The 26,716-nt window shown below is 37.9% G+C and overlaps 1 protein-coding gene across 3 annotated transcripts in view; it reads right to left on the bottom strand.

The window, feature by feature from the left end:
- The window catches only part of card11 (caspase recruitment domain family, member 11), a 35,981-nt gene extending 11,896 nt beyond the window's left edge, over nucleotides 1-24,085 (bottom strand). The window contains exons 1-16 of one of the 3 annotated variants that reach the window (XM_026929953.3): nucleotides 23,967-24,085; nucleotides 7,648-7,865; nucleotides 4,924-5,061; nucleotides 4,374-4,699; nucleotides 4,030-4,209; nucleotides 3,749-3,895; nucleotides 2,446-2,571; nucleotides 2,123-2,323; nucleotides 1,646-1,819; nucleotides 1,498-1,564; nucleotides 1,315-1,400; nucleotides 1,093-1,199; nucleotides 963-1,003; nucleotides 742-865; nucleotides 408-606; nucleotides 168-294 (exon numbers count right to left, since the gene is read on the bottom strand). In XM_026929953.3, coding sequence (XP_026785754.1) covers nucleotides 168-294; nucleotides 408-606; nucleotides 742-865; nucleotides 963-1,003; nucleotides 1,093-1,199; nucleotides 1,315-1,400; nucleotides 1,498-1,564; nucleotides 1,646-1,819; nucleotides 2,123-2,323; nucleotides 2,446-2,571; nucleotides 3,749-3,895; nucleotides 4,030-4,209; nucleotides 4,374-4,699; nucleotides 4,924-5,061; nucleotides 7,648-7,849 — 2,245 coding nt within the window. In that variant the 5' untranslated portion in view covers nucleotides 7,850-7,865; nucleotides 23,967-24,085. Of the gene's footprint in view, nucleotides 1-167; nucleotides 295-407; nucleotides 607-741; nucleotides 901-962; nucleotides 1,004-1,092; nucleotides 1,200-1,314; nucleotides 1,401-1,497; nucleotides 1,565-1,645; nucleotides 1,820-2,122; nucleotides 2,324-2,445; nucleotides 2,572-3,748; nucleotides 3,896-4,029; nucleotides 4,210-4,373; nucleotides 4,700-4,923; nucleotides 5,062-7,647; nucleotides 7,866-23,966 lie in introns of all 3 variants that reach the window. The other 2 variants (XM_026929955.3, XM_026929954.3) reach the window with 2 other exon arrangements.
- Nucleotides 24,086-26,716: the final 2,631 nt, after the last annotated feature.

Below are 26,716 nucleotides of genomic sequence, written 5' to 3'. Positions count from 1 at the left end.
AGAGAAAAAAAGAGATGCTGGTGAGGGAACGACTGAACAACACCCTGTCACTGATTATTTTCCTATAACAGCACGTCCAGTCATGTTTTATTCCTCACGTATTAATTATCACACACACTTTTCTATCCATTTTCAACAACAGTAAGAGAAGAAGCATCCATACTCACCCTCAGAGTTACTTCTGTAATGGAGCTGGACAGGGCCAGTGCATCTCTGAAGTGTCCAGTGAGCCTCTTCTTGAGTGCATGTGTCCAAAGGTACGCTCTGGCTTTCTCCCCGGATACAGCCGTCCAGCTAGGTGAAAATAAAACAAGAACACTCAAAGTTACTATAAAGATGAACGAGAAGGTAAAAGAGAAGACTGCTTTGGTAATTTGGGTTATGGCTAAGACAAAGAGCTCAGTCACCCATAAGAGGTGGTGTCCCATTCTTAAGCCAGCCTTTTCAGCACTGGAGCCAGGAAGGACAGAGGAAACAAATATGCCACTGTCATTGCCCCCAACCAGAGTAATATCTGACAGGAGAGAGTCTCCGATGAGAGAAAGCTCCTGCACTGGGGGCAAAGTGGTAGGACGAGCGCAGGACGTAAGAGATGGACGGAATGGTCTGGAGTCAGAAGAGAGGGCACACCCACACCCACACACACACACACACACACAAGAAATCACAAATGGGTACATAATCATGCTTTAAAGACAAAATGACAAGAAAATTAGCATCAATTATACAAGATACAAGTACCTCTCTAGTGAAAATTTCCTGAAGATGTTGTTGACCTGCTCCAGATCATAAGAGTCTATACCCTCTGACTGATGGGAGGATGATGAAGAGTTGATGGAGGGTGGGCCCTGTGTGTCTGTATCATCTGTGACAGAGCAACGGGAGGAGGAATCCATGTCACTGAAGTGAAATGTGAACAATTCAAGTGATTCTTAGTGATATACAATGAGTCATATGTTTACCCATGTCTACGCAGTCTCCATCAGAGTCTACTGTATCAAGGCTGAAATGAAACGCAAAGCGGTTTAATTGCATTTCTGTATCGTCTGTCAACACTGTTCAGAAAAAGTAGAGTACTATACTCTTGAATACCATCGGGGCAGGAATTCTTGGTCTCCTTCTTTAGTCCTCCTGAGGATGGACGCCTTCTCTGGAGGCTCAGCTGTTGTGGACATGATGCTGTAGTTTCTGTTACGGGCCTGCAGGCCACAGAAAAACCAAAAAAAGATTGTGATCCCTTAAGTAAAAACACAAAGTAAAACAAAGCACTGAAGCCAAACAAGACCACACATTCCTCCTAAGTAAACGACTTACTTGTGTGCCGAAGGGGGAGTTCATAGTCATGGAGTGAGCATCTGGGCTTACGGTATCTGAGAGATCCCCATTGGTAGGATGCGCAGCTGTACAAAAGGAAAAAAAAAAAGGAAAAGGAAATCAGTGTGGTCTGTGCCTCTCACTCTGACATGCAAGGCTGTCGAAGATCAAAAGTAAATCTACCTTGGAAATCCAACAATTTGGGTGGAGAGATTGGCGATTTCGCTCTTATCTGAGGAGGGTAGGGGAACTGTGTCAAGAGTACAGAATTCTGGTCCAAAAATATGTACTTAAAAGGCAAAATCAAAAGTGACATTTCAGCAAGGCTCACCCCTTTGAGATTTGGTCTACGTTTAATCTTTGGTGGGACGTCAGTGCTGGGTGTGACAAAGAACATGTCCTCTGAAGTCTCCTCCCCAGAGTCCTCAGACGGCCCCTCCATCTTGCTGTCTGCTTGCTCAGTGTTCTGAAATTTGGTCACCGGTATAATATCTCGAGGCAGACTCTATGAAGGACAGTTGAGAACACAAAGTGAGGCCACTCTTTCTCTTTTACAGTGCTGTTGGGTGAGGGATTGGAGACTATTGCCCCCTTTTAAACAACAGAACCTAGTATAATAGCTAAAGCCTATTTAATTCCTATTAAGGATAATATAACTGCATATGTGTACAAGATGGGGTGAAAATGTCCCATTTTTGTTTTGTGATAGCTCAAACTGACTCAGTCAGTCATTGTGTCAGTTAAACTAGTGCCTGGCTGCATAACAAATGGTATTCTATTGTGAAATAAATCTATATACTTTCCACACCTGGGTAAGATCCAGGCCTTGGTCTTTGGACAGGCGCCTTAGTCTGGACTCTAATGTGACTATTTTAGCTTCTTTACGCATTATCTCGATGTGCAGCTCATCGCTCTTCTCCTCCAGCTCCCGTATCTGCTTACGGTACTTGTCTTTGTCAATCAGACACTGAGATACCTGGTTCTGGGCGTCGTCTCTAGCTCGGAATGCCTGTGAGACATATCAGTAGATATCAGAGTTACTGTTTTTATTTATATAATATACACCATTAATGCCGCTTGTGTAATTATGCTCATAAATGGCATTATCCAAAGGGTGTTATCGTGTTCAACCTGGTCCCGTTCACGTTCCACTTCCTCCAGCTGGAACATGATGGTGTTCATACGGTTCTTATACATCTCACAGTCCTTCACCAGAGTGGAACACTTCAGCTCAAGGTCCTCTTTCTCCTCAAGGTACTATGGATGAAAGCAAACATTTCTAATCTCAGTGACCCAGGGCACAAGGGAAGACATGCACAAATGAGATTAATATAATGCAGCGCACAGCAGGGCTCTAAGGCACCTCCAGACTAGAAATTCTGGGTCTCAAGTGGCATTGTGCTTTAAACTTACACTTTCATCTTTCTTTTTCAGGCTTAAAAAAATTGAGACAGAATGTGAGAAGAGCTCCGTGCTATTTCAGTCTAAGACAAGTTCCTGTCCTCGCCTGAATCTTAACACTTTTTGCATGCCAGGTCAAAACCGCTGCTAATTAAAGATGCAGCAGATTGAAGGAGGGCCTTCTCAGGGTAGTCAGCTTTATCACATCTTGTTCTATTGTGACAAGAGGTACTGGCTTTGGCTGATTGAAAATGTTTAGCCAATTATCTAAAGCTGTGACGGGATCATATCTCACTCAGGACACTGTCAAGAAGAGTTGTTAAAAATTCGTGGGACGTATAAGTAATTAAACACTACTGTTATAGGAAAATAATCAGTGTCAGGGTGGTGTGATGCGTCCCGATGCGAAGCCTTACCACCACAAAGCTGAATATGTTCCTAGAACAGCACAAGATACAGTGTTTTATTTCTCTTATACAACAGCTACATTGCCAAGTTACATTTTTTTATTAATTAAGGAATGACACGTCACACTTTTTATCAGTTTATAGTAACATTTGAAACAATCCAAGTTCCTGTTATCACCTGTTGCCACTTTAAACAGACATTCCCTCACCAGCCATTCCTAAAAAAGCTTCACCATATCACCAATAGCATAGCATAGTTTTTTTAATCCATTTATATGAAGCATCTGCCACAGTGTCAGTCAGTGTGTGTAAATTGTTACTATACTATATGAATGCATTAATATAAACTTGTGATTTGACTTGCAGCAGCACTATGGTCAGAGCTGCTGTTATAGATTAAATAAAATAATCTATATAGATTGAATTCTAGACTGAATAAAATTAATCACAACCTTCTGACCAATCAGATTTGAGAATTCGACAGCGCTGTGGTATAAGGCACAATAACAATCAGCATAGACTGCAGTGCATTCAAACTGAGTCATCTTGACATTGACCTAACCTAAGCTGGACAGGAATAAACAGGAAATGAACTGAAACCGGGCAGATGGAGCAGCTGGAATCACCTTGTCCCTGAGCTCCTCGGCCTGCCGCAATTCTTCGTGCAGGTTATAAAGTCTGTTCACCAGCTCCTGCCGATCCTCCAGAGCTTCCTGCCGGTCGTGTTCCAGAATGTCCCGGAGGGCCTTGTCTGAGTCCGTCAGCGGCCCAGGCTGCACGCGTTAAAATAAAAAACAAAAGAAGCTCTCAGTGACAGAGATTTATATGATCAGAAATAGTTCATTGCCATTTCTATTCCACTATTGTTTCTTTATTGGACTTTTCATATCTCGTAAATGCATGTGACCTGTATGAGAGACTGTAGTTCCTGGAGTTTGATCTTCAGAACTTCGTTTTCTCGCTCTAGCTCATAGATCTGCTCTTTGCGAGGACGGTTCTCAATATCATTCTTCAGTTTTAAAGACTGTTTCCTCTCCATCTTGCATTCCTCCTCCACCTTGTTCAGCTTGTGCTTCAGCTGGTCAATCTGAAAGGCAATGACAAGAAAGCATAAAATAAGCTACCACATTTGTGCGTAAAGAGTCCTGGCCAAGAAAACTGGCACATAATATTCATCCAAATTCATGCTCACTATGTGTTAGGTGTAACAGTAGAGGATATTTTATTCAAAACTGAGCCTTAGACCCTGACCTCCAGCTGCAGGTCTCGACTCCTCATGACGGCCATGTTCTTCTCTTCGCTGAGTTGTGCGTAGCGCATGGCCAGCTGGTAATTTTCATCCTTCACTTTAATGAGCTCATCGTTGCAGTTGTTTCGCTCCTCCTTCATCTTGTTATAGCGCTCCTGGAAGGTGCGCAGCTCCTGGTTGGCTAGCCGCAGCTTCTTCTGTTCGTCCTCCAGGGTGCGGCACTTGGCCATGATGTCTACACGCTGCACATCCTTGGCCTTAGCCTGTTGTTGCAGCTTCATCACTTCATTCATAAGGAACTGGGTCAGACCCTCAGGGCCCTCCTCCACTACGGACACAAAGGAAAGCATGGGCAGTCACACACTTTTTTGTGAGAGTGCCACAAGGCACAGATATACCACAAGAAGGTTGCAAAGGAAACCTGCGACATTATTAAAATATTTAAATGAATGAAAGTTAGGAAGAGTGGATTATCAAATGAGATTGTGCTAATCGGTTCCTTTTATCATTTATCGTTTAGCATTATGAGCACCTTGTGGAGTGGAGACTTACCAACAATAGAAGAGCACCTCCGAGTGGGTTCTTTGCCTGTGACCATCTTGTATAGGTCAGGGTAGTATAACTCCAGACTTTCCAGGAATACCAGATAGCCTCGCTCGCCTTTAGTGTGAAGAATATCCAGCAGTCGACCTAAAACAATCATTCCTTCATGATTTTCTGAGGTTTAATTCTGAGCATGTTTGTGGAGATTTTTTATTTTAATTGGATTGGGATTTGGACAACTGCAGCTTTTTATTTGATAAACTAAAATAATAAAGTAGATAAAACAATTTAAAAGGATTTACTTTGGGTTACTGAGGTTGAGTTTAGAGGTAGGCATAGCATTATTTATCTACAGTAAATCTAGGTTCACAAGGACTTTTTGGCATATGTCAAAAATGCACCACTTCCATCCATTTCAATAAGAGTAATGTTTTGACCGAATACACATACCAACACGTGCAGATGCGTGAAAATGACTCACTATCTGTTAGAAATGTTCAGAACATGTTCTGACATAGCCACGAGTCAGCCAATGGGAGAGGTGAGGTTTTGGACATGTGCTAAAAGTATATAAGGGATCACATGAATATATACCTATTGTCAGTGAGTGCGGTTCTGTCATTATTGGGTTGTAAGGAGGGCTCTGTTGATTGACACGAGCTTCCATGCTGCGCGCTCTCGGGGCCATGATCGATCACCCGCCCTGTTTAATTCACCTGAGCCATGTCTGTCATCAATTCGTCCACACGAACGCATTTTATGAATTGGTATGTCCATTAATAGTGTAATATCATACAAAGATATATTATTTTTCACAATTACTGCAATGATTTGTTTATTTCCATTGTTCGCAGAGTAACTTAAAAGGAATTGAAGCTAATTAAAGTACAGTTTGTCTTGTTCTTTGCTATTCTTTATCAGAATTTAACTGCGCTAATAATGACATCTTCAATCAGTTTTTGCTTTAACTATGGAAAAGGCTAACTAATTCATTCAAAAAGTACTACTTTGATTGTGATTAGTGTATAAAAGTCTTGAGTACTAGCACTTAGCCAAACCATTCTCACAGAAAAAACATTCGCATGAAACTTATCTACATCATGAATATTGATGTTTTGGCACAAGTACATGTTGCATCAAGTAACGAATCAAACTTTCACTCGCATGCTCCGTATAAGACATTCTGCACCTACGCAATTTACCCAACCTAACCTCTACCACTATGCTATGTGAATAAGATCGATACGTGATAAATAATTTTACCTCCATTTTTCTGCATTTTATGTGTAAAGATTGTGCTTTTCACGACATACGATGATCAGGGCTCATGAAAGTTCTCCTCTACATGACAAATACAATCAGGCTAACAAGTTACTTGGTAACCAAGCTAACCTCTACCATTACGCAGTTTGAATAAGATCGATATGTAATAAATAATTTTTACCTGATTAGTTACTTGGTAACGAGGTACGGTAACATGGGTGTTTTCAAAATGCGGATAGTATTTAGGCTGTTTTTGAAAATTCCCACATCACCGTATCATGTTACCATGTGACCTTCAAGCCAGTTTTTCATGGGTTTGTTTCCCATGAAACGGGCACCGCTCAATATGTTAAAAACAGGTAAAAATTATTTATTACATATCGATCTTATTCAAACAGCGTAATGGTAGAGGTTAGCTTGGTTAAAATTACAATACATTGCTGTAGAACTTGACACACAGAGCATTCGAGTGAAAGTTTGATATTCAACGTGCAGAAGGTGCTGCAGGTAAGGTGCATGCAAACATTTCTTTTTTCCATGAGTCTGGGTTGCACTTAACTCCAAACCTCTTGTTTAATTTTGCCTCTCTCAGTTCCTGCTTCATCCATCCTGCATTTGGATGATTGGTGGAAGATTAGTCCTATAGCACTGTCAGCTTCTTTAATACGAGATATTTGCATTGTATTCCGCCTCGCTTGTCAGCCACTTTGGATAAAAGCATCTGCCAAATGAATGAATGCAAATGTATTTTTCCCCTGGCCTTTAAGAAGTGCATTTTCTGCAAATTGTATTTGTATTTTCTGTAAATAGTAGTATCAGAACACATACAACTTTGACTCATAGCACTAAAAATGATGTACGTGAACCAAACTCTGACGGAACACAGCATTAGTCACTAGAGAGTTGTCTAAATGGATTAAGATCTAAACAACTTCTGATGTGATTCTTTCCCACAAACAAGACAGCCCAGGCTTAGAAAATATTGTACCTGGGGCAAAATCTTCTAATTTGCCTGTGGCCATTCAAAGGCTGAAAAAAAAATATTGTGGTTCAGGAAGGAGTGCACTGAAAAATATAGCAGCTGCAGTAGCAGCTCATGGGATTAAAAGCCTCCATTCATCATCATATTACACAACTGGAACAGCACAGTGAGAGACGTGGTGACTGAGTAACTGATTGATGGTGCGATTTGCATGTAAATGTTTTCTGCACAGCATTTGCATTCTCATATTCCATAGTGTTTAGTCTTGCTGTCATAGCAGACCAGAATGGGTGCGCTGACTGAATGAGAGTGTGTGAGAGGATCCGGGAACAAAAATTGCTCCCATATACAAACAGATACACAGCACAAACATTGGGATGTGAAACTATAGACACACACCTGTATCCAGACTGAAACACAACACTGGTGTCACATGCAAATGCGCGTCCGCACACACACACGCACACACACACACACACACACAGTACCTGCACGGTTGGGCTTTGTCTGCAGCAGTAAGGAGTTTAGCACCTCATCCTCGTCCTGCTCGTCAATGACCTTGCACTGCCTTAGATAGGAGGTCAGCTTGTTGGGGTTAATGTAACGGCACAGGATGTACCGGTTCTTCTCGACATTCTCCCACAGTGCCTCCTCATCATCCAGCATGTTTTCAGACCCTCCGTTCTCCATCTCTCCCTGATGAGGCCTGAGGTTAAAAATAAATAAATAAATAAAATAAATAACGCACTCTTACAGGCTGTGATTGAGCTAAAATAGAACTGAATAATCTGTTTATTAAGAAGTAAGAAATTCACTCAGACTGGTTTGATGAAAGGTACCATTCTAGAGATAAGTAGAAACCAGGTGTCTCTATCCTTTACCCACTACTTCAACAGCAAGTACACAAACTGCTTGCAAAAACCTGGTGCCTTAGGGTTGCATTCAGAGTCGGTGATTAGAGTCCAGAAGTTACGTCAATATTTACAAGGGGAAAGTTAAGAGTATTCAGAGACGGGTTACGCAGCCACTTAAGTCGATTTCCTGAGCAGCCAATTCAGATTATGCAAATTACCTGCGGGTAGTTCATGACTTAGCGGTTGCCTGAATCTTTCCTGAGAAGAAAAATCGGAGAGAGGCTTTTTTTTTTTTTTACAGAATCTAAACCACTGCCTTTAAACGCAAGCGCTTGCCTTTACGCCCCAAAAAAATCAGTTATTTTTTTTTTCTTTCATAATTTCAAATGAAAATTTCAAAATGAAAAAAACAAGATGAACACAGTGATATATGAATGAGAAGAAGCCAAGCATTCAAATAAACACCTAATACAAGTTTATTATACTGATAATATTTCTGCATGAATAGTCCTAATAAAAATTATCACATTAATCTCTGAGACATGGTTTAATTGCTAACAATATGGCTTCCCCTCTCATAATTCAGCAGCTCATAAGATAGTACTTGATGCAGCACATCCTATTATTTTGTTAATTTTTTTTATATAATGCACAAATGATATCAACAAATATTTTGCCATACAATTTTACTATACCTATTTTGAGTTGTTGAATTAATAAAAAATTCACAACATTTTGGTAAATTCAATGCACTTTCCTCTAAGAAAATATGCAGATGGTTTATAATGATTAAGATTCCATGCAAAATGTCCTCCATGCAAATAATAATAATAGTAATAATAATAATAATAACAAATTGTGGACTTCAATTCATTAGTGTTTATGAATGTAATATTAACTCTGAATGATTTTTGAGTTGGTTTACAGTCCAAAATATCAAATTCAATGTGACATATTGTGGTTACATCGAGCTGTAAGACACGGTTCCTCGCTCGAGCTGATACTGAGCAAGAAGAACTGGCTTGAGTCCAAGGTCAGAATTGCGTGTAAATGAGACACACCTTGATTTTAGGCAAACTCAGCCTCTGTCCAACTCTCTGAGTAGCGCTCAAGTCTGTAGTTACTTTGAGGTCTGCATGCGGAAATATAGATGTGTGCAATTTTGATATTAAATCCTCCATGCGCACATACAACTCAACTCAACTCATGTCTCTCAGAGACTATATTAATTACAGTTTATTAATACGGTTTTATGGCCTACAACATTGTATTAACTCTGGTATATTCTCTGGTTACTTCTGTTTTTCCTTCTCGCTGTGATTCGTGCACACCCGTCACAGGCTTTGTAACATTGCGTTGTAACTATAGACAACTACAAGATCCTAGAAACATAGCTAACATGCTTACCAGTAGCCTTCTCTTTCAGTCACAGTTTGCGATAATTTACAATTAGTCTACTTATTGTGAAAAATGGCAGCTTACAGGATATCAGGGATATTGTTATTAAGATATTGTGTTTCCGAATTGTCCCACAGAGTATACAGACAAAGAACGGCGATGCCATGACACATGGTTCCTATTACACGTCTTAACAGTACATGTCACTACAACAAAGCACTTTTCTTCCAAAGACTCTGCATGACTTTAGTGCTCAATGAGCGAATTATGCTGAAATTTTGAAAAATTGGCGAAATTCGCCCTTAAGGCTAAACATTGAAAAATACTACATGAGAACTCACACATCCCATCAGCCCACAGAGTGAGATGAATACTTGCCTTCCAGGCTCATCTGTGAATTACATCAGCAAGGCATTTACTACAGTGGTTTTGTGTCTAATTTGAATTAAAACCAAAAGAAGAGCACTTTTGGAGAAAGTCCATGCTGTTTTGGCATGGTCCAAAAAAAAAAAAAAAAAAGCACAGTGCTGAATTATGCTAAAGAAATACACATGGTTATTTTTTAAAAGCAGTTTTGTTTAAAAAAAAAAAAAAAGTCAGGGAAAATGTCTGTCTCGTTTTGATAGGCGAGCCATGACACAAAACCATGACATGAATTTATTTGATAAAAATGGTATTAAAAAATCTATATTTTATATAGAGTATATTCAAGCTGCATTCTGCATTGAGTTTAAGCTCAAACGAAAATGTGCAACTGTTGCATCAGACGGTCCAGACAGTTCATCTCAGTTAAGGGCCATAAAAATGCAAACCAGGTGTCAAGGGATAGTGTGGGCCTCTGCTCGCACCGGACCCTTCTAAACACACCAAACAGCTCTGAGTGACACGACACAAGGTGTTGTTCGAGCAGATCTGGATTAAGAAGACAGCCTTATAAATAGCTATAGGCTCAAAAACACATGTAGTTAGATTTTATGAGCCACTATGTCCTTGTAGAAAACATGTCCTAATGAATGTTAAGGTAAATGTCAGTGTGACTTGTAGATAGTGGCAAAAAAAAAAAAAACACAGCTACATATTTCTCTGTGACAGTGGTGCTGAATATTTATATTAAACCTTTCAATATGGAAAATTCGGTTATTTATAAAGTGGTGGGGAGGCGGACATGTAATCGGTGACGCTATGTGTAGAAACTGGTTTCGATATTGTTTTAGGAGTGTGTCTGGGCGTCTATACTATATTTGAAGACTATATGTAGTAGAAACAAGCCTGGGAGGATATGAGTGCATTATAATTGTAAGAGCTATTACTCGTTGCATCACTGATTTATACCTCAAAGTGACATTTAATGCTGCAGTCAGTGCAGAGCTTCAGGGGCTGATGGCAATCTCCATCAGAGAGAATCCATTTACGCATGACCTGCTCAGAGGAGGTCTGCCGATGACCTGAGCAGGTCAGTCCTCCACTGAGAACATGAGAAGATTCGAAATACTGCTTCTCATAGACAATCCAGGCTCGATGCACAAGCGAGTGGCAAATATGCATTACTCATGCAAGCATGAGTGTGATTTACCATAGGCTCAATCCATTTTGCATATATTTTCTGGGTCTGATGAAGCCCATGTGTGCACCTGGTCACCTGTAGCTACATAATTCCTGCTTTGTCTCTGTACGCCTTTGCAAATGAAAGCATGTCTGATAGCATCCATATGCCCACACAGACTTTTTTGCATGTCTTGCTGCCATAAAGCTGATAAAGCCCACAGACTGGATGCAGGTTGAGGAGAGATCTGGCCTTTCACTTTTTTTCCCCTTCAGGCCAGACTGCAGTTGAATCAAACTATGACGACGCCCTAATCACACTCATTTCCCTACTCATTACATGATGAGTTTAAAAAAAAAAAAGGCTTGACACTTTGACATTCATACTGAAAATTGAAACTAGATTTGAAAATTGATTATTCACATTACTTTAAAAAATGAGCAGTAGTAATAGTCACACACAAAAAAGTTCACTTTCAGCAGTTTATGCAGAAAAATCGTTTTTCTGTGTCTCTCTCTTTGACCTGACACTACTGAGCTTTGCCACTGTGACCATCCAATCAATGTTTCCAATGATTTTCTTTCTTTTTTTGTGTGTGTGTATCAATGGTATGCCTTCATTTTCTCAGGTCTTGGGCTAGTAGAGCTACAATACATCTGGACACCAGAATGTTTTTTATTAAAAGCAAGACATTTTCTTGATGTGACATGATGTGACATGAGCATGAGGCATTTTAACCCCCTAAAGTCCCAGCTTAATATTCATTATAAAGCATATTACTCAGTAAATACACCTAAACATATACAGTACTGTGCAAAAGTCTTAGGCACATGCAAAGAAATGCTGTAGAGCAAAGATGCCTTCAGAAATAAAGAAACTAAATGTTTCTACATTAAAAAAAATACTATAAAGAGCAGTAAACAGTAATAAATGAAACAAAGTCAATATAACAAAGTCCAGTCCTTCACTTTAAAAAAATAAGAGTAGTCTCAGGTGCAGTGTGTGCAGTTTTATAAGGAAATGAGCTGTAAGTGTTACTGAGCATCGTGCAGAAGCAGCCACAGTTCTTCTGGAGACTTTGACTGTCGACTCGCTTCTTATTTCTGCAGCGAAACCCAGCAGCCTTCATTATGTTTTTTGTCTGAAAAGTGTCTCTTATGGAATCTGCTGCTTTCTTTACTGATATACAAACATTTTTCTGTAACATTTAATTTTGTGCTGGAAAACTAATGTTTGGAATCTAAAATGTTTTTGTACTGAATCAATAATGTAGAAGTCAGAAAATAAACATCTATAACAAAGTTTGTACTAAAAAAAAAAAAATAGGGTGTCTAAGACTTTTTGCTTAGTACTGTATAAATAAATAAATTAATAAATAACTAAATAAATATATAAAATGTAAATACAGTGGATATAAAATAAAAGTCTACACACTCCAGACTATTTAAAACTGCAGGATTTTTTTTACTTTCTTTTTTTTGTTTGTTTGTTTTTCACTTTTTAAAATTTTAAAGGCTAAAAAAAAGATCTGACATGATTGATCTTGGTTTCTTTTTTAACATCACAAAAACCTGCAATTTTAAAAAGTCTGGGGTGTGTAAACTTTATATCCACTGTAGTTACTCTACCAGAGTGAGGAATGCAAGTCTGGAGGCATTGAGAGATCCTGAGAGTATAAAGGGTTAAGTAAAAAAAAAAAAAAAACAAACAAACAAAAAAAAAAACCCCCACAAATCTCATAATCAGGTGTACTAAATGAAATATATCTATAACATCTAAGAAACATAATAAAAGACAGGAGCAGGTCAGGACTACTGCAGTACAGCGAGTTACGTATGTCATGCTTAAATTGCGATGATTTAATACTGTCTCTAACACCTGAGTAGTTACACATTAACAATACTTGAGGTTATAATGTAATAAGGATTACAGTAGCATATCTTATGTAAATATATGTGTGTATCTACTTCAGTTTGGTCACAGGACATCTTTCTCTCTCAGGTCTGCTGGTTTTCCAGTAAGAGTTACTTCTTGATTTTGACAATATTTATGAACTATGTACTATATTTACAGTATGTAGTTCTTCAAATGGTGAAATTCTGACATTTTCCAGTATATACAGTGGCGTCCTAAAGTCTGAGACTACACTGAAATTCTGTTGTTTTTTATTTATAACTGGAAATAAACATAAAGTTTTATAGAAATAGTTAAAACTAAGAAAAAAAAATGTCCAAAATTGTACTTTTCACTCAATTTATTGCTGATAATATCATTTGTAAATAAACATTTTGTACTAAATTTCTAAAGCTTGCAAAATAGAAGCATTTTCTTTGGAGGTTTCAGACTTCTGGATCCCACTGTGTATATTTCTGAAAACTACTCTTTTATTCTGAACTCAGATATGGTCCTCTTTTGCACTATATTTCAATGACAATACAGTTACACCTTTTTAAATTCTGGTGAAAAAGTGAAAACGGACAAAAAAGGATTTCCATTCTGACTGCGGCACAGAAAAAAAAATTTGACAGACAGTACCTGATTACAAACCGAATTGATCTGGCTTACGTCTGTTTCGCTGCGTCACGTAGCTATCCAAAGCCTGGCATTCACTGTGTCAAGAAACCACGCTCAGCTAGCAAGGTTTTAATCGTCTTTAGGCAGACTGACTGCTGCGTTTGTTAAACTGCCATCTTAGACAGCATGAGTTTTACAAGAAGACCGCCGAAATGAAGTTAAAAAGTAAACAGACACATTTCCAAATCGTTTCAGTGAAATGTATTTGTGGTTTCTTAAAGCATGTAAGTGGCAGAAAAACCCAATTTGTCTGTAGTTTTGGTTGTTTACCAGAATTCAGCCATAGCGACATCTTCCCAGACCACCACACACAATTCCTGTATAGTTAGTATGTAAGTAACGTCAAATTCAGGTTTGTGTTACTTCTCTTTTTTTACACTCTTTTGATCCATGACTCAATACTGAAGGTGATACACGTGTATTTACATAACACGTGCTACTATAATCCATCTGTAACAGTACAGCTATCCTCAGTAGCTACATTATGATTGCATGGCTAGTTTCTGTAGGGGTGAGCGATACGACGATTTTAGATCTTGAACAATTAAAATATCTCCAAGATCTGTTTTTACAGAGCGATCAAGTGTACCGTGATAAAAAAAAAACACATTCATCAGTTGAGCTGAAAACGCTCAGGCACCTCGAGTCGTTTTTCGAAGCAGACTTTATTCACTATTTCAGCACGTGCAATAACAAAAGCATTTGAAAAAGGCATTACTCACGAGAAAACAAGTAAGTACTGGAAAGAAACCACTGATGCCATGATTTTTTACCTGGTCAAGGATATAACGCCCATTAAAATGTTCTAAAACAAGAGCTTTAAGCGACATCTAAAAAAAAGTTGATCTTTGTTCTGACTTACTGAGTCACAAATCTTTTTTCCACCTCATCATTCCTTAGCTGTAGAAAGAATGCCAAGAGAAGTGCAATAAAAACTAAAACAATGAAACATGAATCGCTTGTTTTAAAAATGTTAAATAAAAATGTATGTATTCAAAATTTAATATATTTATGCAACTATTTACAAACCATACCCAGATTTTTATTACTTAAAATTGCTTGCCTTTTTCTAAATATTCCTTATATTAAAAATGTAATATAAGATTGTCTATGTGTAGGAGTACAATGAGTAAAAAAAGAAAAAATCTGAATATACCTAAAAAAAAAAATCTTCCAGTGTGTTTAGAATCAAACATTGTTAACATTCAGGTCTTAAAAATTAAAATGTTGATGAACAAAGTGATAGAAAATATCATTTTCATAAAGGGATTTCATTAAAAAAGAAGGTGTTAGTTGGAGCCTAACATAAAAAAATTTATTTATCTTTTATTTACATTGGGATTTTGTGTAGAAAGTAGAAAGTGTCTTTTATCTTATCTGTTTTTTTTCTAAAAACAGCCTTATGCTGAATGTCCAGTGGTGTGGACACTGTGTATGAAAGGGTTAAATACTCGCTTGCCTTTCCATTTTCATTTATTGCGCTTTTAAATACTGAAATAATAAGACATTAGTAAAGGTGATGTACTTTATATTTAACAGATATTAAATATGCCATCTATAGTTTGATGGTTTTCATTTTAGAAGGAATTGTTCACATTTTGAAACAGTTTACCTGTTAATTTTGTTGGGAAATGCACTTAAGTGCACTTAAAAATAGCTCATAAAGGTACTTTGGCCTAAGTGGTCTCTGATATTCTTTTTTTTTTTTGAGGTTTCCTTGTAGAGTTATTTTTTTTTAATCAGTAAATATTTGGTTACTCTGAATTATAATCGTGATTATATCTTGGATCGTGATCGTGATCCAGCCTGGAAAAAATCGTGATGTTACTTTTGCTTTATGTGTAATTACACCGGTTTTAGAGACAGTACAAGTGAGAGCAAGGATGAGACATGTCTGTGTGTCCGTAGTTGATAACAGCGGTACACCATGCTGCGGGTCAGTCTCTCACGTACCGCCTCTGCTGACAGAAAAGTCGAACCAGGTGTTAGACCGCTAGCAGTCCCTCCTACTGATTAATAAGCTAAGACTCTCGGGTCCTCTTGACGATGCAGCCGCATCACCAATGGGAAAGTGAGGGGGACATTAGAGTGAACCGATGACGCCGCAAACGGGGGCATTTAGAAATGTTAAACAGCCACTTCAGAGAGAGGTTTCTACTCCCTTTGTTTTCTAGCTCAGGTGATAACTAACTGGAAACAATCCACAGGGTTTTTCCCCCTCACACACCAGGCTCTCTACATAATAAGTGACACGCCATTCTGTCAAAATTCTGCGCAATGTCTTTGTGACTCAGCCGACTCATTCACGACGCGCACTCACACAAGGTGCTCTCACACGCTCATATGTGGACGGGCGCACAAATGCTCGGCTTTTGCCCACACCCCCAGCTTACAATACAACCCTAACCAAGTTTCCTCTGAGCTTATTTTGGAGGAGGTGACTAACATCTTCACTTCCTCATTTCGAGAACAGATGTTCAGGCTCGCCTTTTCATGTGAGATCAAGCTATCAAAGGCAGAGGCAAGGTCTCACAAGCTTTGTGTTTACTTATAGGACTGCACAATGGTACGCCTTCGCAAAAAAAAAAGACATTCAAAAGCAGCAATTCTATTGCATCACCAGAAATAAACGGTAGAGCAGAATAGGCAGATGATGCTGAAAATGGATCTGATATTTCAGCCTGCTGAAACCGAACAGTTAAAAGCTACGTTATCGAGATGAACTTTTACAGACATGCCATCCCAAAGGTTGTTCACGAAAAAGTGCGATCAGAGATTGATTTGTTGTGCACTTGACTGAACAGAGCATATACGAGGGCGTATGAGTTTAAATTTATCTTTAGTTTTGCAAAGCGAGTCACACATATAGTTTTGATCCTGTTTCACTATAGTTTCCTCTCAGTCTTCTTCCCCCAGGACTGGGACCGAAACTGTTTCGCACTCGTGGTGGAGAGCAATGTCGAGCGGAAGTGCTCACCACGTGTTCTAGCCACGCTGTCTGATTTTAGCACAACCACGAACCAACAGAGCGTCTCCAGCCAATGGGCTGCAGCCTTGCTCCTCCAGCCTACCGGTACATAGGAATTGCGGTGAGCTGTTTTGTGTGAAACTGAAACACAGTGTGAAGCAGTGCAGCGGCCTCACCCGACCAAGCCCTTACTACAGCTAGAATTTCACATCTTCAGAGCCAGAGATGCTGAGAAGCTTTTCAGCTGCTTTGGGAAAGTGCAGATTAGAGATAAGGGGCTACAAATGGCACCAAACGAGCTATAAACTCCAATGAGACAATGAGGCATTCTGTGTTGCTTATACTCTGTACCAAAATTTGCAGTGGAGTGAAGTAGGTGAATTTCAAGGATCACTGTTTCAAGTCTCCTGAAGTATACTAAAACTTTTAAAAAACCAACAGCTCTAAGTGTTTTCAGAAACAGCCTTCTGAAAGGAGACGTGCCGCACAAATGCAGCGAAAGTTGCACGCAGTAAAGTGAATAATTAGTCGACGTGTGAGTGCTTTCAATCTGTTTGTTTTGATGGAACTGTGAATGCCATCAATGGATTGCGGTCATGTACACATAATGCGAAGAGAATGCATTCATGATAATTGACTTATTGAGTTTTCTGGTCACTTAAAGCAAAACAACATTCTTCTCCTCCGGAAAAAAAATTATTCGGAACAGCCGTTCCGCATCCACAAATTGGATTTGATCGCTAATTCCTTTCCAGTATCTGTATTTTTTTTTTGATATTTAAAACAAGTATAGGGCATCATTCATGTAGCTGTGTGTAATTTACCTCCATTTTGAACTAATAACACATTTAGGACCCATTAACAATATATAAGGCAATTGCTGTTCCCTTTATTCCATCTGAAAGGTATTTTTACTGAACCTCCACAGCATCTGTAATGGATCTGTCTTGCTTCCTTGCATATATATATATATATATTTACCGGTTTCAAGGCATAACCTTCCCAAGGCAAAACACCTGCTCAAATTTATGCCTGCTCATAATGACAAAATTCTAAAAACTTGGATTGGATGAGCATGAAAGTTTCTTGACAATCCAAGTGTAATATTTAAATTGAGTCGAAGAAGCTCATTCAGTCGATGAATTAAAGTGCTAGAACCAGAACAATAGAGCAGGGTAACAGAAGGTTAAAACACGTCTAGACTTTAAAATGCCATTATACCCAGCGCTGTCGAATTCTCAAATCTGACTGGCCAGAAGGTGTTAACTCATTTTCTATAACAGCATGGCACTGACATTGATTAATGCACTCGATCTAATATGCTTACGCAGAACTTACATAGAACTTTTATAATAGGTGCTTCACATAAACAGATATAAAAATGTGTCTAATTGTTGATATGGCAAAGTTTTTGTAAGGAGATGTTTATTTAGCGTTTTTGGAAGGAGTCTCCAGTGTCAGCGCCTTGCCCTCGTCACGACAGAAGACTCTGTGATTTTGTCTTATTAACTTCAAGAGAGAGAATAAAATAGAAACTGAGAAAAGGGAACAGCTTAAACAACAATGTTTAAAGCTGCTATAATGTAAGCGATAACAGGAACTTGTTTCATGGTTTCATGATGTTAAGCATAACTATAAACGGAGAAAAATGTCATTCTTTAATAACTAAAGAATGGTTTGTGTTGGCATATTGCTGTGGTATAAGAGGAAAAACACATCAGAATGTGCTGTTATTGGAAAATAATCATCTTTGGGTTGCATTCCACCACCTTATCATTGATTATTTTCCTTACACGGTTAAAATCAGTTTAACATTACACACAGTGTCCTATAAGTGAGACCTACCATTCATTTTTGTATAACTGAGTTACAGAAAGCCTCTACTGTAAAAACAAATCATTCTAAAATGTACACTAATATCAACAGAGGGTGAATGTGGTAACTGTTTTGAATCAGACATTTACTAATGGATGTGAAAAGATCTCATTTCAATTTCATGAAGCATGATCAAACACGACGAGTCTGCTTTGATTAAAAATGATGATAATATTTTATAAACCTAGTGAGTCAGACTGGAGAGAGAAATGCATAACTCTTTGGAAGGTGATTCACAATAAAATGCATTGTTTTGCAGTGGAGTGTGAGCCAGTAAATTCTAGAGGTGATGCAATCCAACACCAAATGCCTTCAACATAAACAGATGCAGCTTTGTCAGGAGTGTCAACTGACACGAGAAGGTTTGTGTCCTTGCTTTGCAGCAGAATTTCCAACTCTATACCAACCCTATACTAGTATCATCAGTGACAAAAATGAGCACTGTGCTAGAGCAGAAAAATTGAACTTTCAGTGTGTGAGTCTAAGAACGCTGATATTACTGAATATCCATGACAGAACAAGCGCTACTCCAGGAATTTATAAATACTTAAAGTTAACATGTTTAATCAACGTCCCAATGTAATTCTCACAAATTTTGATAGGACACACACTTTCATGAGGCTTGTTAAAAGGTGCCAATTATTTTAACACCACAAAACCCCTGGGTGTTTGCAAGAAAGGCTCAGTGGGAAACAGAAAATGAACACTGAAGAGAAGAAAAAAAAAAAAAAAAAAAAAAAAAGAGCAAATGTCCGGGCAGCCCGCGGAGCTGATATTTTGAAGTACATCCAAACCTGGGTGCATAATAAGTCCCCTGCTAGAACAGCAACTTTAACGTCGACGGAGGAGGTGATGAAGGTAATGGGGCCAGCGGGATGAGGTCAACTTATAAAGGACAGGTTTCAAATTGAATTTTTGCTCGTCTGGAGCTTGTCCTTGATTTTGTGAGGGGCGCATGACATGCTGCTCAATTTGTTAAGCAAAGTTGAGGTTTAAAAGCATACAGAATCAGGCAACTGTTCGGTATTCACAGAGGATCCTTGTCTGTCACACCACCGGCTATTCAAATGACATTTCCATTAACCCATTGTGCTCCCACATGCTGAGAGCCTAGACCAAGTGCAATCTATATGTGTGCGTGAGGCTGTGTGTGTAAAAAGTTCAGGTGCCTGAATAGTGTTGTTAGAATTGCTGAAAGTACACGTGTAGTAGTGTGCCCTAATTAGTGTCACTGCTAAGCAATAGGAAGGACGAATCTGAAAATGTAACAGATAATAGATGAAGTATGAACATTCACAGAGCGAGCAAACAATGCAAATGGTTTCCTCCATCCATAAACTTCCTATAATAAATGAAAAATGACCCAGATCATGGCAGCATGTTAAATAACCCGATTGTCAACACATGCCTAAATTGCATTCACTTCCAAAGCAATGAACATTCTTATTCTTAAAAATCCACTCACATGCAAGAGCAAGGGTATAATGCAAATGTGATTATTACTCAAAAGATATGTAAAATGATGTTACGCACAGTTGGTTTGACTTCTAATTAAACAATTTGCCTCATTAGAAACTGCCAAGAGAGTTCTGATGCCATATTTGATAAAAGAGATAAATCATTAGGCTCTTTGACTGCCATGTATTTTCCTGCCTCATTTTAAGTTCCTTATGGTCCTTCTTTTAATCACAGATAACGATTTCATACCAGGAAAAGTATGCGTAATCGATGTCATTGTCATAACTGATGATGAAGCATTAAACATTCAGAGATGACTGTTCTTCGTTGGTAGAACCCTTCTTAAAAAGGCTGTGTAAAGAGTTATTAAGAAATGGTTTTGTCTTAGTGCTGAAAACTCCTGAAACCCTTCAAGAAGTAAAAACAAGAACTGAAGAACCTCCTTATTTGAATGTAGAATATTTCCTATCGAAGGGTGTAGAATAATCTACAAGCACAGTGTGAAATACTGCATGACACAGTAAATCAGCTCTAGTGTAATTAAACACTAAAGTGCGCGTTTTATGCAACATCAGGTATCAGGCATTCTCAAGTATTCGCCATCATCTTGCTAGGAATAACAGCTTTATGATTTTTGGGACAGCTTTGGGTTTTTGTTTAGGGATTTCCTGACAAGGAATTTAATTCTTGATCCAAAGTCCAAGTGTGATACCAGTATCATTTTTAAAACCTGTCATGCAGGCTTGTACTGATAAATTAGTAGAAAGATATCCTAAGGATATATTAAATAGTTGTTCTTAGAGTTTGCACAATTTGACATCCAGTAAGCTGTTGGTATGAGGTCGATATCAGCGGAAAAAATGAAATCCGACCTGATTCTGTAACAAATCTGGCCTGAAATATCAACAAACTGCTTGTAGTGGTATGTAACATAAAGTGACGTAAAGTAGGTCACATGGTAATAGCATTATCCGCCCAGAATACCGTAACAACTGCGAGGAGTTAGCTATTTTGCAAAGCATGTATGAGAGTTGATATATGTGGGTATGTGACCGTAGAAAAGGCAGGAGACACTGCTTGCATTACGACAGGAGATTTATTGTCTCAAAATCATACCATAAACACTCAATAAACCACCAGCTATGACCCTCCTCACGGAGGTGTTTCAGCCAAAACAACAAAAAAAAAACCTCAATCAGGCAAGAGGATCCCTTTATAGCAAATGGTTTAAACCAATATAAACACAAAGGGGAAACAAAAATTACATACATAAGCATTTTAGTGTTAAATGTCCATTCATGTGTTTAAATCATTTTAATATCAATATTACTCAAAAACAAACACAAAATTTATATTAACTAACACATTTTCATATACCATATTCAAAGTAAATATAATGAACCAATAATGAATGATGACCCCCCCTGTTCACACACATTAAGTAGACTAAGCCTACACTACCCATAATCCTCTTAGGGTAGTATAAAATGGGGAACAGGAAGGCCGCGTATCTCTTAAACCCCACCCCCGGAACCATGCTGCAGCCATGAGCCCAGAGAACAAAAGGTGAGAGAATGAATCCATCAAAATGCTAAATAAAGTTAATTAAGAAAACTCTTTTGGTGTCTTGTCTCTACTCTAATGTGCACCTTAGACCAGGGAAAGTAACCAAAATATTTTCAAACCACAAAACAAAATGAAAAACACAAATGTATACAAATAATATAACAAACAAACAAAACTGATTTGAGACAGCTTATGACATTGTCACAATATAATAGCTGTGTGGAAATACTTCACACTAAACAAGGAGAAATGCTAAACAGCAGGTGTATTTCTTACAATAAAGTGTTTGAACAGTTTGGGTGTCATCATTTTAGATAGGTATCTTAAGTTTCAATTAAAAATAGCTCCTTTTAAAGCTTAGTAGTTAAAAAAAAATACATCAGTTCAAGCCAATGCACCCAGTTTCAGTATCAGTAATGGAAAAGAAAAAGTGGCATCATACCATTTCTACATGTATGAATTACAAAAAAAACATCCCTTTAAATAGTACAAGATATTTTTTTATGATTTAAACAACCAAGTGAACTGAGAAGGTTATATTTTTACATTGTTTTGATAAACTGATGAAAGCTGAAAACATGCCAGTTTTAAAGAAAGCTCTAGCATGATCTCGAAAGAGGCACAACTCAAATCGTACAAAAAAAGATAAGAAGATTAAAGTTAAGGTTAGGGGTGGGATGACAGCTCCTACTTTATTCTTACAACCACATCCTACAATAATACTGGTGTCAGTCATTTGAACTTATATGAATTGTTCAACAGATCAGGTTGCAGTTTCTCCACAGTTTGTGCAGCTGCCAATTCCCATCCACCAGTCAGCTCTCCCCTATCATACGAGAGCTAACAACCGTGGTGGATGAAGGCTTCCTGCGAGAAACATGAAACCAATTGCATTTTTTTCAAACTGCTGCTCATGCAGTGTCACAGGGCAGCTTACACACTCGGATGAGAGTGCTATCTACCCTCTATCGCATACAAGGGCTCACAGACACCAGTGATTGGATGGTGTCACTGTGATTGACAGGGGAGAGAGTACAGAATGCCATCCCTCCTACCCAGACAGCATGGCCAGCTTTTCTCCCTTGGATTCCATTGTCAGGGTTCAAACTTGCAATCTTAGAAAAAGATAGGACAAATACTTTTCTATTGTGCTCACCCTAATCAAAAACTGAACACTTGCACTGCCACTGCAGAGATATGGCATTTATTACCATCCTCATAAACACACAAAAGTTCCTCAAGGGTTCCTTGGATTGTTAATCATTCCAGGTTTCCAGATGGGTTCCTTCTGAGAAGGAAGACCTCTGTTGTACAGTTCTACATGGAACCTTTAAGAAGTTTCCCAAAAGTACAACCCAATAAACCCTACAAACCCTATCGTATTGCGATATGACAATTTTTTTTTTGGCCACAATGCTCACCCCTTTAATGTGAAGCTTTTTTCCTCCACGTCTTGACATGAAATACTTCCTGTTTCAAAAGCTGGATGACTGTAGACTGTAAACGATATGATAAATTCACAATAGTCTTATTTTTTTTAATGATCATCTCACAATAGTTAATTTGTGATGTATATTTATGTATATTTTACATGATTATGTAAAAAGACTACTAATATTTAATGCTGATGTTTGCTTTTTTTACGTGCCAGTAAAGGAACAGTGTCATTTTAGCCTGTAAAAGCCTATATACTAAGTAATAATGTTTCTAATACAAAATATCAATTCAGAATAAGAAAAAAGGAAATAACTCAATAAGTAAAAGAAATAACCGTCAAGCAGCTACTTGTTACTTTAAGGATATAGTTGGTCAGTGTTGTAGTGTTGTAGAAGTACTCCGAATAGCTTATGGATACTGTCAGTACAGTATAGTTTGGTATATAGAACAATGTATCATGATATTATTTATCACAATATTGATACCATGTTGTCATATTGAACACCACTGAGAAGACCACTGAAGTTCTCCTTTGAATTTAGCCACAGTCTGAGTTTAAAATGAATCTTTCCACTTGTTCAGTGACTAGATACATGTTTTCTTGATATTTATTTATATTTTTAAATTGTATTTCACTGCAGTTTTGGTAGCTGGAGAGAAAAATTGTCTGTCACAGCTTTTAGAAAGCAAAAAAAAACAATCCCTTGACTCCATCTGCCTTCAGACGAAGTGTGTGTGTGTTCAGTCAAGTATCTTCACCAGAGGACAATACAAGCCAGGTAAAAGCCCAGTTTCTTCCTCAGCTCGCATTCTCCTGCAGCTTTTAGTCAAATGTACGCCAAAAAACAGCCACAATAACCACTCAGTGAGCTGGGGAAGTCCAAATATTAGTCTGAAGACAAGTTCAGCAGGGAAGTTTTTTCTCGCCTCAACAAAAACACCGTGTAGGTTCATAAACTCTGTCAGCTTCAAGTTTTCTCGTGCGCTTGTCGCGCGCTTCGAGCTCACGAGCACGCACAGTAAGGATCACAGTATCTGCGTAAAAAAGTCTCCTCTGACTTCCGATTAGCATCGCAACAGCAGCTGAAGCAACAACAAAAACAACACCAACAACAAGAAAAAGCCTGTATTTACCTGCGAGTTCAGTAGGACACACACATTCCGACAGGTGAAAGTAAGTTTGAAAAGCTCAGCAGGGAGACGCAGGTCGGACGGAGAGGGCTTTAAGCTGCACCTGACTGAGAGGAGAGGAACAGAGGCTAGCACCACAGGCTGTATGGGTGTTCATAGGCGGAGTTACAACAGCTACAAGTCTCAGACTGCAGCAAAAATATTCCCTCCTAGGCCTTATTGCTGTCAGGGCCTTATTCCAGGGGTGCACAAACCTTCTCTAAACTCAAAATAAAATTCCACTGACCCCATCAAAATGTATTTATCATCATCATCAATATCATCATCATTATTATTAGTATTAGTATTATCATTATTATTATTATTATTATTATTATTATAGGCCTACAACTGTTCAAATGCTAGCCTTATTACATGTGTACTGTCTTTATATTTTGGAGAGCTATAAGAGATTGTTATTCCTCTTACAAAACACACTAACGTGACACATGTTGTTGGTTTATTGTTAGTTGGATTAAAAATATGTTTCTTGTATTTGTCATTTGCACACACACATATACTGCACATACAGTACTGTGCAAAAGACCGAGGCACATGCAATTGAAATTGCATGAAATTAAATGCACGTTAAAAAAAAACTATAAAGAGCACTAAACAGTAATAATACAAAAAAAAAAGTCAGTATTTGATGTGACGTCCCTTTGCATTAAAAATAGTAGTAGTTTCAGGTACAGTTAGTGCAGTTTTATAAGGACATGAGCTGTAAGTGTTACTGAGCATCTTGCAGAACCAGCCACAGTTCTTCTGGAGACTTTGACTGTCGACTCGCTTCTTATTTTTACTGTTTTTTTTTGTTTTGTTTTTTTTTTTAGTACAAAAGTGGTCTCTTACATAATATGCTACTTTCTTTACTGACAATCAAATATTTTTCTGTAACATTTAATTTTGTCCTGGAAAACTAATGTTTGGAAATCGGAAATGTTTTTTGGACTGACTCGATAATGTAGAAGTCATAAAATAAAAATCTTTTTAGTACAAAGTTTGTGCTAAAAAAAAAAAATAAAAATAGGGTGTCTAAGACTTTTGCACAGTACTGTATATTAACATATAACGTCTACTAAACAAAATATTTAAACTAACACCTAATATACCCAGGGCAAAACAATAAACTTTCAGTATAAACTACAAACATGCACAAGAGATACAAAAAATATGCATAAATATAGCTGGGTAGTGTACATAAGTAAGTGTGCAATGTGCAATGTAGTGTGCAAAGTGCAAAGTAGTGTGTGAAAAAAAAAAAGATGGCTATGCAAATTATGCTGTCACTGATGGCTTGGGGAAAGTCAGTGTTTTTCAGTGTATTTGTGCACCCCTGGATGCTCCAGTAGTGTCTGATATATTCAAACCACTCTTTAAAACGATCAGTCAGATAACTATAAACTGAGTAATTAAGAGGCTATAATAAACGTTGATAATGCAGATTTCTGATTTCTACCACTATAACAAAGCAAAATAAAAATCACAGACCCTCTGGCTATGCTTCACGAACCCCTTGGGATCCCTGGACTGCCTTTTGAGAACCAGTGGCTTATCAGAATAATGTCCAACACAGCACAGTTTTCTGTTCACACCTTCAGATTTTCACTCAAACAGCAGCCCCTTTTACCTGTAAAAATAAATTGAATGTACAGAATTATTTCCTGAACATTATATCAGTGTGCGTAATAATATTTTGTCTATTTATTAAAACCACAGAGTTTTTTATTCCTAGCAGAATTTGGATTAAACACAAGGGATTCAATAGAAATGACCAAACAAACAGGTTAATAAATATGAGAGCTCAATAACAAATAGAATAACTTTGATCATGGTGGATTGTGATGTCAATAAAAAAAAAAATAATAATAAAAAATTTTTTAAAATCACAGACCACTGGTGGTCCCCAGATCCCACTTTGAGAATCACTGGCCTAGATCAGTGCAGAACAGAGAAACATTAAGCAATTCAATTCAAAACTAATACATAAACACATCTTCACTTTTTTCAGTTTGAAACACCATTTCAAAGAACATGAATATCATTTTAGATCATTAATAAAACAACCTTTATGTGGGAGAAAGTAAGGAAATTAGTCTTCACTTCAAACTGTTGGTCTTTCACATTATACTATATTTTCTCTTTTAGTCATCTTCAGTGAGTGCTTCATCCTGGTCGGGGTCACAGTGGAACCGAACCCTATCCCATAAATCCTGGGAGTGAAGACACACTAGATGGACCACTAGTCCACTACAGGTCATCATGCACACACACACACACACACACATTCACAAATTCTTCTATTGGATTTTTTTAAAATATAAATATAAACACACACACACACAGGTTATGAATTACTTTTCTCCTGTTAAAAATTTTTTCATGAAATCTGTACAGTAGGCTAATTGTTTAAATGATGCAATTCAGTTCCACATGATCCCTGTTACAGTTCTGAAAAACATATTGCAAAACAGTGAAAGATTCTTCATGTAATAAGATTCTCAGGAAGGGGCATCATTTGTCTATAAGGAAGTCAATGACTCAAAGTCAAGGTTTTTCTTGTTTCCAATGTAGCCTACTATTTTAGATCTTTTCTAATGTTTGACCATTACCCAATGTAACCAAGTGTGGGTAAGAGTTTATGAACACTCAATTTGTATTTACTTTTTTTAATAGGGTTAGTCAGTATATTTTTCCAAATAGACGTATGTATT

The sequence above is a fragment of the Pangasianodon hypophthalmus genome, chromosome 23 (assembly GCF_027358585.1).
Source record: "Pangasianodon hypophthalmus isolate fPanHyp1 chromosome 23, fPanHyp1.pri, whole genome shotgun sequence".
Lineage (NCBI taxonomy): Eukaryota > Metazoa > Chordata > Actinopteri > Siluriformes > Pangasiidae > Pangasianodon > Pangasianodon hypophthalmus.
The sequence above is the reverse complement of the archived record's forward strand: the minus strand, read 5'-3'. Positions and strand labels throughout refer to the sequence as shown.